This window comes from Oryctolagus cuniculus, chromosome 1 (assembly GCF_964237555.1).
Source record: "Oryctolagus cuniculus chromosome 1, mOryCun1.1, whole genome shotgun sequence".
NCBI lineage: Eukaryota > Metazoa > Chordata > Mammalia > Lagomorpha > Leporidae > Oryctolagus > Oryctolagus cuniculus.
In genome coordinates, this window is record NC_091432.1 from 113,918,048 (window position 1) to 113,933,090 (window position 15,043).

Genomic DNA, 15,043 nt, shown 5'->3' on the forward strand with positions numbered 1-15,043 from the left:
GGATTCAGACTCTTATTTCACAGATGATAAAGTGAAAACCCTGGGGAGGTTCCTTGGCCAACTCCCCCTAGCTCGCAAGTGGACACTCCGGCGGAGAATGCTGTGTGCCTTCCACCATGCCCTGTAATCACACAGCCCATCCATCTCAAGGGGTGCCGATTATCTGCTTGAGAATGGCCTGGAATAGAGATAAATGATGGCAGAGCCATGCTGGAGCGGTCTCGCCAGTTCCCCAGCTTCTGAGCTGCCAACCACGATCAACATGAGCAAGTAGCTGGCCCTGCCCTATGCATCCTTCTGTGCAAATTGCCAATTGAACCTCAAGCCAGCCGTCTGCCTGAGCACACCTGTCCCGTGTCTTCAAATCCACACTTAGGAGACACGTGTCTCTGTCTTCTCCTGGGACCTTGACAATGCTTCTTGCAGAGAAGGTTTTCATTAAATACGTGTAGTTTGAAAAGCCAGTCATTGAGTCATCCACAGGGTGTTCTGTCTCTAGCCACGGTCCTTGCATTTTCCCTGGGGTACTACCCGCGGTAGCAAAGTCTTTGCTGCTGGTCTCAGGCAACTATGGGACGTCCACTCCTAGGAAGGCAGCATTGGCCTGAATGGGCTGGTCCAGGTGGGCAACGGGAGGTGAGAATGGTCCAGCGGTTCTCCTAGAGGGTCTGTGACTGTTTGGTGGGGAAAACTGGGTGCTTTTGTAGCTGTGGGGCATGGACAGCAAAACACCACCTGATCAGGGGCGAGCAGTAGGGGAGGAGGAGATGGGAGGCTCTGCTGAATTTGAGGCCGAGGTCCCCAGCAAGTGCGGCACACGGTGGGGTAGGGTGGCTGCCTGCTGGACTTAGTGAGGCGAGGAAAGGTCGACCCTCTGTCTTGTTCATTTTCTGTTGCTCTAACAATACCTGAGACTGGATGGCTGCTTTATAAGCAGAGGCTTTGGCTCCCGGTTCTGGAGGCTGCGAAGTCCAAGAGTATAGCCTAGGCGGCACTGGCTCAGCTTCTGGCAAGGGTCTTAGACTGCCTCAACTCGTGGTGGGAAGCGGAAGGGCCAGCAAGTGCACGCAGAAGAGACGAAACACAGGGGGTGGCCCTGCTTGGGAAGCAGCTCTGCTGAGCAAGCTACTCCCATGAGAAACGGATTAATCCCTCCTAACAGCTCACCAACCTCTGCAAGGCCCCACCGCCCAACAGCACCGCAATGGAGATCAGTTGCAACACAGATTCAGAGGGTCCACAAGCATTCGAACCCTTGCACCCTCCTTTGGCAGGGCCAAGGCGGCGTGAGGAAGGGGGAAGCCGTTGAGCTGGGCACGGGAAGGAGCCACACTGCTGTGCCTTGTTGAGGATGACAAGGGCTTTGGGGGAACTGGGCTGACCACCCCTTCCTTCCTCTAAAGCAACGGCTCTTACACCACTATGGAAGCGGTCTCTCTCTGAGCCCCGCTCTATGCTCTTTAGTCCTATCAACAAGGAGGATCTGAGTTCAGAGCCCAGGAGAACATACAATGGACTACCTAAACCTTAGCTGCTCCCTCCAGCCTGCAAAAGCCTGGTTTTCCCTGGTTGTGCCGCGGTTTAACCTCCTAGTGGTTCTGAGAAGGCTCTGGATTAGAGCTCCCTGAAACTGCCCTTGGGCTTTGGGTGTTTGCCCCTGCTGCAGCCAGCAGGTGCCTCTGAGCCCTGCTGGCTGCTGGCTGAAGGGACTGGTGAACATGCCTGTGTTACTGCTGAGGTCGTGGCGCTCAGTGCTTGGTCACCTTGGAGGGGTCACAGGCAAGCCACCGTGCTGCCCGGTGTGGTGCAGAGGAATTCAGGCGTGCGGGACACGCATGCTGGAACGGCGTGCTTGTCCAGGTCTGGCCAGTTCCTCCTCAGACTCTTGTTTTTGTTGGCTCTGATGCATTGGGGCGCGGGGGGGGGGGGGGGGGCGGGGCGGGAGCAGATAAGTTTATCAAGAGTAGTTTTGGGCTGTGGTCACTCCAAATACATTTAGGTGCTTGGTGTAGTTGAAACCATGTGGGTCCCACAACGGACAGGCTCAGATCTGGACTCTGGTGGCATCCTGGGAGCTAATTGTGCTGTTCCTTGGAGGTGGAGATAGGGCCAGGGCCCAGGGAGGTGGTCGTGGGGCGCACAGCGTGTGTGTGTGTGTGTGTGTGTGTGTGTGTATGTGTGTGTAGCCAGGAAAGGGAATGGTCACGGGAGCCGCGGTTTAGGGTCACCTCGACACGACACGGGGCAACCAACTCCGGAGAGAGCGAGCGAGCGAGCGAGTTCCACAGCGGGCGTCTTCCCCACGGGGAGGGAGGCCCACGAGGTGTGCCCGCCGGGGAAGGGGGCGCACCCTCGCGGGCCGGCGCCTTGCTGCCTTGACTTCCCCATCCCGGCCGGGGGAGGGGCCGGAGCCGCGGCAGGGGCGGCCGAGCGGAGAAAGTGCGCGAAGGGGACGCGCCGCGAGCCGCACACGTGACGGCGCCGCGCCGCGCCGCGCCGCGCCGAGCGGGACCCAGCGGCTGCCCGGAGCCCCGGGAGCGGCGCGCGCGCGGCCCCGGCCCCGCCGCTCGGCCGGCGGCGCGCTGCACATTCTCTCCTGGCGGCGGCGCCACCTGCAGCCGCGTTCGCCCGAACATGGCGACACGGAGCAGCAGGAGGGAGTCGCGACTCCCCTTCCTATTCACCCTGGTCGCGCTGCTGCCGCCCGGGGCTCTCTGCGAGGTGTGGACGCGGACACTGCACGGCGGCCGCGCGCCCTTACCCCAGGAGCGGGGCTTCCGCGTGGTGCAGGGCGACCCGCGCGAGCTGCGGCTGTGGGAGCGCGGGGATGCCAGGGGGGCGAGCCGGGCGGACGAGAAGCCGCTCCGGAGGAGACGGAGCGCTGCCCTGCAGCCCGAGCCCATCAAGGTGTACGGACAGGTGAGCCGTTTTGCAACCCGCCCGCCTCCAGCTCTTTCCTCTCCCCGCACTTCCTCACCCCCGCATCCATCCTTTGCGGTCGCCTCCCAGGTGCAGGCACCGCTGGGGACTTCCCGGCTTGCATTTGTTTTTTTTTTTTCCCCTCTTCACATGAGTACAACCGACCGCGCTTGAATTGCATTGACCTTTCCTGCTTCCTGCCCATTTGGATAAACGTATTCCCCGTAACTCTTGGGGAGCTGTGCGTATTTCCCCCGGGCGTGTGCACGCCGGTGTAGTTTACGGCAGGTATGGGAGGCGGGCAGCTCCGGTCTGGATCCGGATGGCCAGCGGGCGTTCTCCGGTGTATGGCGAGGCGGCGGCGGCGGCGGCGGCGGCGGGCGCCCTGCGGTTGGGGCACACGCAAGCCAGCGGCGGGAGCAGGGGGTTTCCGCGCTGAGCCGCCGGGAAGGTGGGCAAGCCTTGCCGCCTGCCTCCTGGAGGCAGCACCGGACGGGTGTGCGCGCCAAGTGGAAGGGCCGGATTTTTTTTTTTTTTTTTTTTTTTACTTTTGTAGGGTCCTCAACACCCCCTTCAGCATCCTGACTTTCTTTTGGACAAGAATGTCCCCCCTCCCGGCACTTGGGGATGTGGGGGGGGGGGATAAAACTACAAGAAATTTGGTGGGCATTTATTACCGAATAAGTGATCTGTTCCTATCCGGGCAATGGGTTGATCAGGTCATAAGTCCTATGAATTTTCGCTTTCATGGCCAGACTTACTGCTAGGAATTGCAGGCTGGGTTCCTAGGTTAGTATCAGCTCTGGCAAAATTCAATTGACTGTATATTGGCTCATGAGACTCCCAGTCGTGAGGTTAAGATTAACATCGGTGAAAGTGGAAGGTGTTGGTGGTGGTGTGTGTGTGTGTGTGTGAGAGAGAGAGAGAGAGAGAGATGGGACCACAGGGTGGGGTGGTGGTATACAGGCACGTTTCTGAGACCCCTTTAAAACTGCAGTGGGAAAGATTCCCCTGAGCTCTGGCAGCCTTCCCTGACTTAGCTTCAGCCAATTCTTCAGGACATCTATAGAGTTAAATGTTCAACCCTTGGAGCAGGAAGATCCTTGTGAACCGTGTCACCTTATGGTTCGCTTTGCTGGAGAAGGCACCGCCAGTCTCAAGGTGCAGTGACTAGTCCAAGGTCACGCCGGGAAGCGTTGCCTGCATTGTCCCTGGGGCCCTTGGGGGACCATGGTCACCCTGTCTTTATACAGTGCTTCTTAAATACCTCCTCGCCAAAGTATTTACACATTTAAATATTACATATTTACATCTGGCTACGGAGGGAGGAGGGGGGTGGTGAGTGGGTGGGAGTGGGTCAGAGTGTGTGCTTTCCACCCACCCTCATCCTGGACCAGAGCTGGTGCCAGGGAGCCGGTAGCTGCGGGGGGTGGGGGTGGGGGGTGCAGGCTGCCTGAGCCCCTGTGCTCTGTGCCTCTGGCGCCCACATCCTAGTCCCCTCCCCACTCCCCTCTGAAACTTCTTTTTTGTGTGTTGTTGAAAAGAAGTCAGCGAGGTCCCTGCTCTCAACAGGGATGCCAGCCTGGGACGCTGGAAGCTGGGGGAGGGGAGAAGAGAAGCTCCCTTGTTCCCTGCCTCTCCCCGGCTAGCCCGGCACCACTGGGGCCTGGCAGTGGGGAAGGGTGGGACACAGGACCCCTGAAGCTGTCTTCTGGGGCGAGGCAAGGGCTTTCTGGTTCCAGAATTACGTGCACAGGTGCCCTTTCTTCTTTGGGTTTGGTTTGTGAAAGTCTCCTGGGGAACTGGGGCAAGCGAGAGATGAACTCTGTTCTCATTGGGAGAGACTCCAAAACCGTCTGCTTTTATGTTTCTGGACCAACCAGACAGTTGGGTTCTGCTGGAGGAAGGAGAACTAGCTGTGGGCCTCATAATTTTCTTCCCTGTGGCTGTCTTCCTTTGCCATTGTTCTCTCTTGCCCTGAGGCTGATACAAAGTGGGATTAATTTAAATCATTAAGGATTTGAGTGATCTAGAAGGAAGAACTATCTGCGTGGCACAGCCCCTGCAACCTGCAGGCACCGGAATCGGTGACCGAGGGGCCCCTTGGGGCCCCAGAGCGGCTCATCTCCATTTGCCGTGACCTGTTTTTCCCTGGGACAGACCTGGTTTCTACAAATAGCGCCCCCTTCACTCTGGAGAGTATCAGGGTGAGAGCTGTCAATCATGGGCGTTTTACTTCTAGCCCTAAGCCGAGATCCACTTTAAACTCTCCACTCTCCCCCTTCCAGTTGTAAACCCAAGGAGTTGCATTGTTTTCCAGTCGTACTGCTGGAATGGAGTGTGGTCCTATGGAGGTGCACATGTGGTGAGGAATAAACTTTCATCCCTGCTTTCAAAAAACCTTAACATTTAAGGAGATGAAGATGCAGGTCCAGGCACACAGAGGGAGCCAGTAACTGTAGGCACAGGACACCAGGGAGGGAGACTAGTGTCCGCCATGTCTACTTAGGGCCGTGTTTGTAATGATAGCATATGGCCATAGTGATGAAAAGCAGATATTAGAACTTCCCTGCCCAGGTTCAGACTTAGAAGTTGAGCCCTTTCTAGGAAAAGGCCAGGCTGAGAAGGGGGTTTCCGTACCCCTTGTGTCCCTGAATTTCGTCCTGCGTGCCTCTGTGCTTGCTTTGTCATCCACCTTCCCAAGTCTTGTCCTTGCCTAGAAAACCCCTGTTTCATTCTTTAGCATCCAACCAGTAGCTGCCAGGCTCCCGTGGGAAGAATTCTTTGGCGCGTACTGCTGGTGTTGTGATAACTCTGATGGCCCTGTTTGCTCCTTGAGAGCCTGGATCTGGTCTGTCCCCGCTTCCCTGGCACTGAGGAGGCCCTTAACTGGGTACCTGTGGACCAGCTGCCCACCTGGAAGAAGAGAGGCCTTGAGCTCTTTCTCATTATGCATGAGGAGGATGGTGGCGAGCCCACAAATGGAGGGGGGCAGTGTGAGTTGGGTCCCCTCGGTGGTGAGGATGTAGATGGCAGGGCTCCTGGTAGTGGAGCCCCGATGTCCCTGTGCTCTCTGGGGGTCATCTGGAATGAAGAGCTAGGATTCTGTCTGATAGACCCGGCCCTATCCGGGCTATCATATTGGTTGTCCTAAGGGTGTTGTTTCGGGGAAAAAAATCCTTTGGATGACGTGCGCAGAGCTGGACGGGATTTCCAGGTCTATTTTCCTTCCAACAAGCTCTCTCTTCATAATTCCTGCATCTTGGTGGCCGGGGAGTATTCAGTGTCCTGATTTGAGATTGAAAATACAGTGTCTGTTACAGCACGAGGCCGCAGGACAAAGGGCCTCCTTTGGGGCTGGGCCTTTGGATCTCCCCTGAGCAGATTCTTGCAGGATACACTTGCTGGGGAAGGAACCGGCTGGTTGATTCTGAAGTTAGGATGTTTGACCTGGACGCTTCCTGAAGAAGACGAGAAGGCAAAGCCGTCCCCATGTCGGGTTGGCTCCTGCATGGGTTAGCTTGAGAAGGGACGTGACCTTGGGGACAACGCCTCCTGGTTGCACCTGGCATGTCTTAGAGAGCTCTGCTGAGTCTCTGGCCACTCTTTAGGGATCTGGAGACCTGGAGGGTGAGGGGCGAGCAGTGGGGCGAGCGAGGGAGGGAGACTAGTGTCCGCCATGACTACTTAGGGCCATGTTTGTAATGATAGCATATGGCCATAGTGGTGAAAAGCAGATATTAGAAGTGGAAGGAGAGGAGGCAAAGGGCACAAGGAGAGAGTGAGCAAGTGAGAGGGAAGGGAGGAAAAGGGAAGGCATCCGGTTTGTTTACTTAGCCTTCTGTGGGGAGTGCGTGATCACCTAGACAAGAAGGTGCACAGAAAAAGTGTGCGGGCCCTGCGACAGGTTCCTGGGAAATGAGTGCTATGACAAAACTAGGCATGATTCCAAGTTTTTTTGCACCAAGGCCAACTTAGCTTTTTGTTCCATTTTCCATGAACTTTTTGAAGCCCCTCATGGTAGTGGTGAGTAAAATTGTTTCCTTCCTGTGCCTTCCACTCACCCAGAGGCCTTCCCCCCTTGGCATCCGCTGTCATTCATTTTTTGTATGTCCTTCCGGAAATGTTTTATGCATGGACAACGTGTATGTAGCTAAGATTCGGAACTTCAATTATCAGAGACTTTCTGTTGTCTGTAGCCCCTGGTATCATGACTCATGAGATTAACTTGAGCTGTACAATGTGTTTGTGGCATCAGGGAGTTACCGGAAGTGTCATAAGCTAGAATGGATGGCTGTGTTTTCTCCAGGCCAAGCAAAAGAAAACCCATTCTTATTCTCTCCTAACTTGGGGAGATGCCGAGAGCAGTCCTCTGGATTTGTGAGAATGTCAGCACGTGGAGCTCACAGATCTTGGGTTCCATATTATGTCTCTGCAAAATGAAGTTAATAGTATGCTTAAGAAGTGGCTCTGAGACCAAGGATCCAGGAGGTAGATCCTAGCGGGAGCAAACATCGCAGAGCAAAAGATGGATCTTGTAGGAGTATTTCATTGTCAGGTCTTCGTCTGTTTCTCCTTGGAGGTGACGAACATCCTTGTAGTGTCATTGTTTAATCCCAGGGCAGAGATGGAGGGAGCCAGCCCGGTGCTGTCCACGGTAACCGAGGGACACAAGGGCCTGCTAACAATCTGGAGAGCAGGAAATCTAAAAACATAATCTCTTTGCCTTTGCTATATATTTAGTCATTTTTTTATTTAAGATTTATTTATTTATTTGAAAGGCAGAGTGACAGAGAGAGAGAGAGAGAGAGCGATCCCATGCTCTGGTTCACTCCCCAAGTGGCCCCAGTGGCCAGGGCTGGGCCAGGCTGAAGCAAGGAGTCAGGACTCCAAACAGGACTCCCATGTGGGTGGCAGGGACCCAAGGACTCCTGCTTCCCCGGGTGCATCAGCAAGGAAGTGGATGGGAAATGTAGCAGATGGGCCGGGAATCAGCACTCCCACATGGCTGCCAGTGTTGCGTGCATGCTGCGCCACAACACCAGCCCCTTCTAAAGCTTTCTTGTAAAGCATCAGTTTACCTTAATTAAATTTTGCTTAGCTGGATATTAAAATAAGGTAGCATTCTCTGAGCTACTGATAGGAAACTGGCTGGCATAAATGTGTTAGGGAGTGCCAGTTGGAGTTTAGAATTTTTGACAATCATTCAGGAGGAAAATTGACCCCTAGAAATGTATTAAAACTGGGGTATTATGTTGTTTAGAAAGTAAAGGAGAGCCCACCGCCTCTGATTTGAATATTTGGGGATTAGTATTTCTCCAGGCGTGGTTTGGTGGGGCACTCTGTTTATAAGAGAGGGATCTTCCCATGCCTTCTCGTTTGCCAGAATCCATTGGCAGGTGGCATATTCAGTCCAGCCACGTACATGCAAAAATCAATTTCCCTCCGTTTAAAATGAGCCGCAGTTAATTTCGACCTAATTTATTGGTTTATCGACCTGTGAACCTTGGGCCTTCGGAGAGGTGGCCTGAGTGGCCTTCGGGCGTTGAAGGGGCTGATGACACTGAAACCCAGACAAGCCGGGGTGGCTGCTCATCACCACCATGGTTCAGGTTTCATCCTGTCTTACTGCAGGAAGCTCAAGTGTTAAACGGTAACACGAGGAATGCATTTTGGGCTGGATTCCATAAAAGTAGGACTTCATAGCAATTACAGCCACAGTAGTGAGTTACAAAATAATCACAAAATTCCGTTATCTGCCAGCTAATGGATATTCTATTGGTAACATCCGTGCCCATATCTCCGCTCCCAGCCAAGAGCTGGACTCTCTCTTCTTCCTGGATCTTTCTGCAGGAGCGCTGGTTTGCATCTGTGCTGTCCAGTAAGTCCGCTAGCTCTATGTGTCCACTGACCACTTGAAATACGGCTAGCGTGACTGAAGAATTTTTTCCATTTGGTTTTAATGAATTTAGAGGTCAGATAGCCACATGGGACTCTCGGCTGATATATGGACCGTGTGGCTTTGTCAGGTTGTAGGAAGCCTCCTTTGACCAGCTGTGGGCAGCCCCTGCTTCACCCAAGACAGCAGGCTTGCACTGTGCCTGTCACACACGGGCGTGGCAGGAAGAGGGGAAGGCTCTGCTCTAAACCAGCCTACCGATAGCTAAGTTAGGGCTTGGAAGACAGGGGCCCCTCCTCCCTGGGAAGGGTAGGGGACCGTGGAGGCAGACTGGGCACTGTGGTCATCTTTAGGGGATGCCTCTGCAAGGGACCGTATTCTGTCCGTCACTCCACTGTTGCAAGCCAACCATTCGCAGGGGCTAACCCACCCTCACTGCCTTCACTTCCGATCTGGCCCTGCGCGAACAGCCCACTTGCATCCGGCTGTGCTGAGGTCCTGTGCAGATCAGATCCTGCAGGTTGAGTACGCAACGAAAGGTGTAAACAGTGCCTTAACAGCGGGGCCATCTCCCCGCCCTGCCCTTCGCTTCCTGTGCTCTTGTTGACTTACCTTGACGTCACTGGGTCTGCCATTCGTCCCCTCACCCCTTTGGGCTGGCACGAAGATAAACAGTTGCAGGCGTGTGGTCTTCGTCATTGTGTGTGAAGTGCCCCCCAGCCCGCCGGCCCTTTAACTTAGCATGCTGTTGCCGTTGCTGCCGCTGCAGGCTCTTGGCTTGGGAAATCGGGACCCTTCACAATGATTTATCTCCGGTCCCCTGAATTAGATTAAAAACACAGCTCCGCATTCTCAGAAAGGCAGGCTGATGTGATTATATCCCAAAGCTGAGTGGCAGACAAGGGCAATAAAAAGATGTACGTATATCGAATGTGTTTTGTGCTGTGTAGGGGCCAGTGTACTGTTACCCCTCCCCTCTGATATAGCTTCGGCTGTTTAGAAAAGAGACTAGGGGCCGGCGCTGTGGTGCAGCGGGTTAACACCCTGGCCTGAAGCGCCGGCATCCCATATGGGCGCCGGTTCTAGTCCCGACTGCTCCACTTACCATCCAGCTCTCTGCTATGGCTTGGGAAAGCAGTAGAAGATGGCCCAAGCCCTTGGGCCCCTGCACCCCAGTGGGAGACCTGGAAGAAGCTCCTGGCTCCTTGCTTCGGATCGGTGCAGTTCCGTCCGTTGCGGCCAACTGGGGAGTGAACCAACGGATGGAAGACTTTTCTCTCTCTCTCTCTCTCTGTCTCTCTGCCTCTCCTTCTCTCTGTGTAACTCTGACTTTCAAATAAATACATAAATAAATATTAAAAAGAAAAGAAAAGAGACTAGCCTGTTGAGTACAAACTTTCTTCCCCCAATAGCTGTGTTGAAGGGGGTCCTAGGAGAAGACCACTTATGTGATTAGAACTTTTTACAATTGATTTCAGAATGAGAGAGAGATAGAGATAGAACAAGAACTCGCTCGCATCTGCTGGTTCATTCCCCAAACACTCAAAGTACAGCCAGGAGCAGGGAACTTAATGCAGGTTTCCCAACTTGTATGGCAGGGGCCGAACCACTTGAACCATCCCTGCTGCCTCCCCGAGTTGGCATTAGGGAAAAGCTGGAGTCAGGAGCTGAGAATTGAACCAGACACTGGATTGTGGGATGCGGGTATCTGAACTAACAGGAGTGATTCGTACGTGAAATAAAGCTGGGCATGCAATGAGGAATGGGGCCTCAGTTGGGTTTTAATCTGCTAGGCTGCTGATGTGAGTTCCATCCTGCTTTGGTGGGCTGGCCAGCTGAGGGAGAGTGTCCTGCTGAACTTGTTTTTTAAAAATATTTTTTAGATTTATTTATTTATTACGGGGGGGGGGGCGATCTTCCATCCACTGGTCCACTCCCCAGATGGCTGCGATGGCCAGTGCTGGACTAGGCTGAAACCGGGAGCTGGGAGTTTCTTTTGGGTCTCCTACATGGGTGGCAGGGGCCCAAGCGCTTGGGCCATCATCCACTGCTTTCTCAGGCACATTAGCAGGGAGCTGGGTCGGAAGAGGAGCAGCCGGGACTCGAACCGGTGCCCATATGGGATGCTGGCGTCGCAGGTGGCAGATTTGCCCGTTAGACCACAGTGTCGGTCCTTGATGAAGCCTTTAGCTCTTAGGAAACCTCTGTGCCCAGAAGAACTGGGAAAAGCTGGGATGATCTGGTTGTGCCTAGAAGGTCTGAGTTAAAAGCCACTTGGGGAGAAGGGCTGGTTCAGGGCCTGTTGCTGGGGGAGCTCTAGTGGATGCTGTGGAATGAGGGACCCAGATGTGGAAGACCCTGTTTCTCTGTGAACCTGAGGGACGCATGCAAGACACGTCTGTGCGGGCCTGCCCCGGGGGCCCAGCAGGAAAGGCCAGTGCAAATTAGGGCGTGCACGTGGGCAGGTGGGTAGAGACCGGGGGGGGGGGGGTGATCAGCCGGCAGACGCACGCCCCCGAGGATGCTCCGAGGGTACCTGTTGCCCAAGGACATTTCCTGTTATCCAGAAGTCTCTGTCCCCCTTCCCCCTTAGTCTCTGTACATGCGGGAGGGAAGCCCCAGGTGATGCCTTTAAGGACTTTGGTTCCGGACCTCGGCACCCTGAGGTTGGGTGTCCCCCAGGGTTCTGAGCTGGGCTGCGGAGCGAGGGGAAGAGTCCCGTGAGTTCCGAGCTGGACTCCAGCCTGTGGGCTCTTGGGCGTGGTGGAGATCTCGATGGCTCGCTGCGAGACCTCCGCGTGCCACCCCTGGTGACGCAGTTGCTATTTGGAAAAGTGGAGCCATTTTGTGCGGGGCGGCTTGTTTTGGCAGCGAGCCGTTTGGCCGTGGAAAGCAAGGATGTTGTAGCGCAGTGGAGTTTCTGGAACGCATTCAGGGGTGGATGCCATCTGGTTCCGACAAGGGTCCTGAGGATGGGGAGGAACGGCCCTTGATCTCCCTTCACAGATGAGGACGGCGCGGCTTGGCAGGGACTTCCCCGAAGTTAGGCCACCGGTTAGCCCCGGAGATCCACTCAAACCGAGCCTCTGACGGGTTTCCAGTTGACTGGGGCTGGTTCCGTCGCAGTCTCTGAGACCCTGGCTCTCCGGCAGGGAGGCACAGCTTTGTGGCTGTGGACTCTTTTTTTATTCCTCCCCATTTAAAACCTTGAGATCTCCTATCATTCCACCCCCTCCCTGCCCCTCCCCACTTTCCTCTAGGTCTGGATCTCTCTTCTTTTCTCTGCCCACTTCTGCGTCTTCGTCCTTGCACTGTGGGCACAGCCTAGGCCTTGTCTTCAGTGAGGCCTCCCTCGCCACCACTCCCCTGCCCCCCATGAGGTCAGGGCCCCTGCGGAACGCCGGGGAACGCAGTCGTAAAGCATGGCAGCATGGCATTAGTCGATTCTTCTACTGACGTAAGAGGCGGAAGGCAGGACCTGGATCTCTGCAGTTTGCTTCCCCTAACACCTTGCGTGGCATCTGCTCAACAGGAGGTGCTCCGTAAATATTCATTGAATGAAGGAGGTGGGGGCTGCTAAGGGAAAGCTGCAGAGCCTGGCAAAGTTGGGGGAGGGGTCTGGAACCACACTAAAGGGCTTGTGGCAATGACTTTGGGTTCCCAGGGGAAGCGTCTTAGAAGGCGAGCCCTGGCTTTGTTGCGCAACAGCCACTTCACTCTGGGGAAGAGGTGCCTGCTCTTCCCGCTCTGCCGCCGTGCGGGAAGGCCCTGCGGATGGACAGCTGCTTCATACTCCTTCTCCCTGCTTGATTGCCCCCCTCCAGCTAGCACGCGGTTTCCATGGCCTGGCTCTGATAGCTCCTGTATCATACACACCGGAAGATTAAGGGGTGGTCATGTCGCTTGTTATGGGAGCAAAAGTCATTGCTGAGTGGAAGAGTGAGTTCACCAGTGGCCCAGAGATGGGTGCTGCCTGCCGTGCAAACCCCCGGGAGTGAGAAGTCTCTGCAGATGACAGCCGGAAGTCAGAATATGAGTGTGGCTAGTACCCTTTGGGTAAAGAGAAAGGAAAAGGCCTCTTTCTCTGTCTCCCTCCCTCTCTCTCTTTCTCTCTCTCTCTCTCTCTCTCTATATATATATATATATAAATCTATAGAAACCTCATGGATCTACGGTAAAAAGCCAAGTTTTAGCCCAAGTCGTCCTCCCTTTGTTTCCTCATCCGTAAAATGGGCAGCTGAGTTCCAGCAGCGGAGTGGTCCATGTGAGTTGTGTGGGTGCAGGGAACGAGTTGAGCCCAGGCAGGCGCAGATGGCAGGGCAGTGAGCTGAGGCTCTGTGGGCAGGGGCTGTGGCTTTGGGGCCTCACGAACTAGATTGTGCTCTCCTCCTGGGGCGAGAGTCCACGAAGGGTAATGAGCTGCCTAAATATAGTGAGGACGCCACCTTGACAGGGGACGCCGGGGGCGGGGCGGTCTGCATCCCTAGCATTTAGGTCGGACGAACACCTTGAGATTCCGGGGCCTCCGGAGGCCGGCTCTGGTTTCGGCAAGCCTGTGGCAGAGTTTTGGGGAGCTGAAGGGCCCGGGATTTGTTTTAGCTGTCACTGTGGAATCATCAGAGCGCCTCTTTGTCTTTCACTGCGGGTGAAGCAGAGAAAGGAAGCCGACTGCCTTCTGTCCTCCCGGGCTGTGTTCTGGAAGGCAGCTAACTGCAGCAGGCTGGGGGTGCCTGGGACAGCCCGAGCCAGGGCCGGGCCAGCTGGCAAGAAGGCGCGAATGGAGAGAGCAGCAAGACCCATTCTGTGACGGGGCCCCGTGTACCCCAATAAGCTTCAGGGGCTGCACAGGCTTTGGGGGTTTTCCTGGAAACTTCTTGTGGGTTCACACTTGCAACCCTCATTTCCCCACGCATGCTCTGTGCACTGGAACAGGGAACAATTAAAGTGCCTACAGGGTGCCGGCCCCTGGCGGCCTCAGTGCAGACTTCTCAGTTGGGGCCTGCGTGAGTGCTCAGCGGGTTCGCAGTTCATGTAACGAGCACTTTCTCTGCCCCACCCCTTCCCTCTGTAAGGACCTAGAGCATGCGGGGTGGGGGTAGCAGGTTCTTCCTTGCACCCTGAGCCAGGTGAGGCAGATCACACACACACACACACACACACACACACACACACAGGGTCTGGGTTTCCCCCGGGGCTGGTGTTTAATCCAGACTCTGGGGTGTGCCCAGCTGTGCCTGGTGAGGGTGGCGGTGAGCCGCCAGTGGCCCCTGGCCCCCAGCCTGGGACCTGTTCTCCAGCCCGGGTCCCGGAGGCTTGTGGGGACGCTGCGGCTCTGCAGAAGCCGCTGACAGCGCTTTGAAGGATTGCCTTGGCTGGAGACCCAGTCCCCAGCTTGCCTTCTCTGTGACTCATGCCAGCTACGTGTTTGGAGGGCATAGGGCCCACAAGGAGATGAAATGCAAGAAACCCTGCCTGCATGTGGGCGCTGCTATTTGCCAGCTCTTGCTTGTAAGTGTAGTGCTCCACACAGGTCGGAGAGGCTGCTTTTTTTCAATCCAGGTGAAATTCACCTAACATTCACCATTTTTTTTAGATTTATTTTTATTTACTTGAAAGACAGAGTTACAGAGAGGTAGAGACAGAGAGAGAGGTCTTCCATCCACTGGTTCACTCCCCAGATGGCCGTAGCTGCGCCGATCTGACGCCAGGAGCTTCATCTGGGTCTCCCACGTGGGTGCAGGGGCACAAGGACTTGGGTCATCTTCTACTGCTTTCCCAGGCCATTAGCAGAGAGCTGGATGGGAAGAGGAGCAGCCGGAACTAGAACCAGCACCTATATGGGATGCCGGCGCTTCAGGTCAAGGCTTTAACCCACTGCGCCACAGCGCCGGCCCCAGCATTCACCATTTTCAAGTGAGCGAATCAGTAACACCGGGTACATTCACATGTTGTGCACCCACTGGCCCAGTCTAGTTCCATCAGTGCCCCCTGTCCCTGGCAACTCCTCATCTAGTTTTTGTCTCTGTGTGTTTACTTCTCCTGGATATTTCGTACACAGGGAATCGTGCAACATGGGAACTTTCCTGTTTGGCTTTCAGATCGCTCATCCACACTGTAGCATGTATTAGTTCATTCTAGAGGTTTTTTTTTTTTTTTTTTTTTTTTTTTTTTTTTTTAAGAATTATGTATGAGAGAGAGAGAGAGAGCGAGCTGCCATCTGCTGGT

General features: G+C 54.9%; 1 protein-coding gene across 1 annotated transcript in view; it reads left to right on the plus strand.

Moving 5' to 3' along the window:
* Window positions 1-2,457: 2,457 nt before the first annotated feature.
* SORL1 (sortilin related receptor 1) overlaps window positions 2,458-15,043 on the plus strand; it is a 176,073-nt gene continuing 163,487 nt past the window's right edge. Inside the window, 1 exon segment of the mRNA NM_001082664.1 lies at window positions 2,458-2,919. Coding sequence (NP_001076133.1) covers window positions 2,635-2,919 — 285 coding nt within the window. The 5' untranslated portion in view covers window positions 2,458-2,634.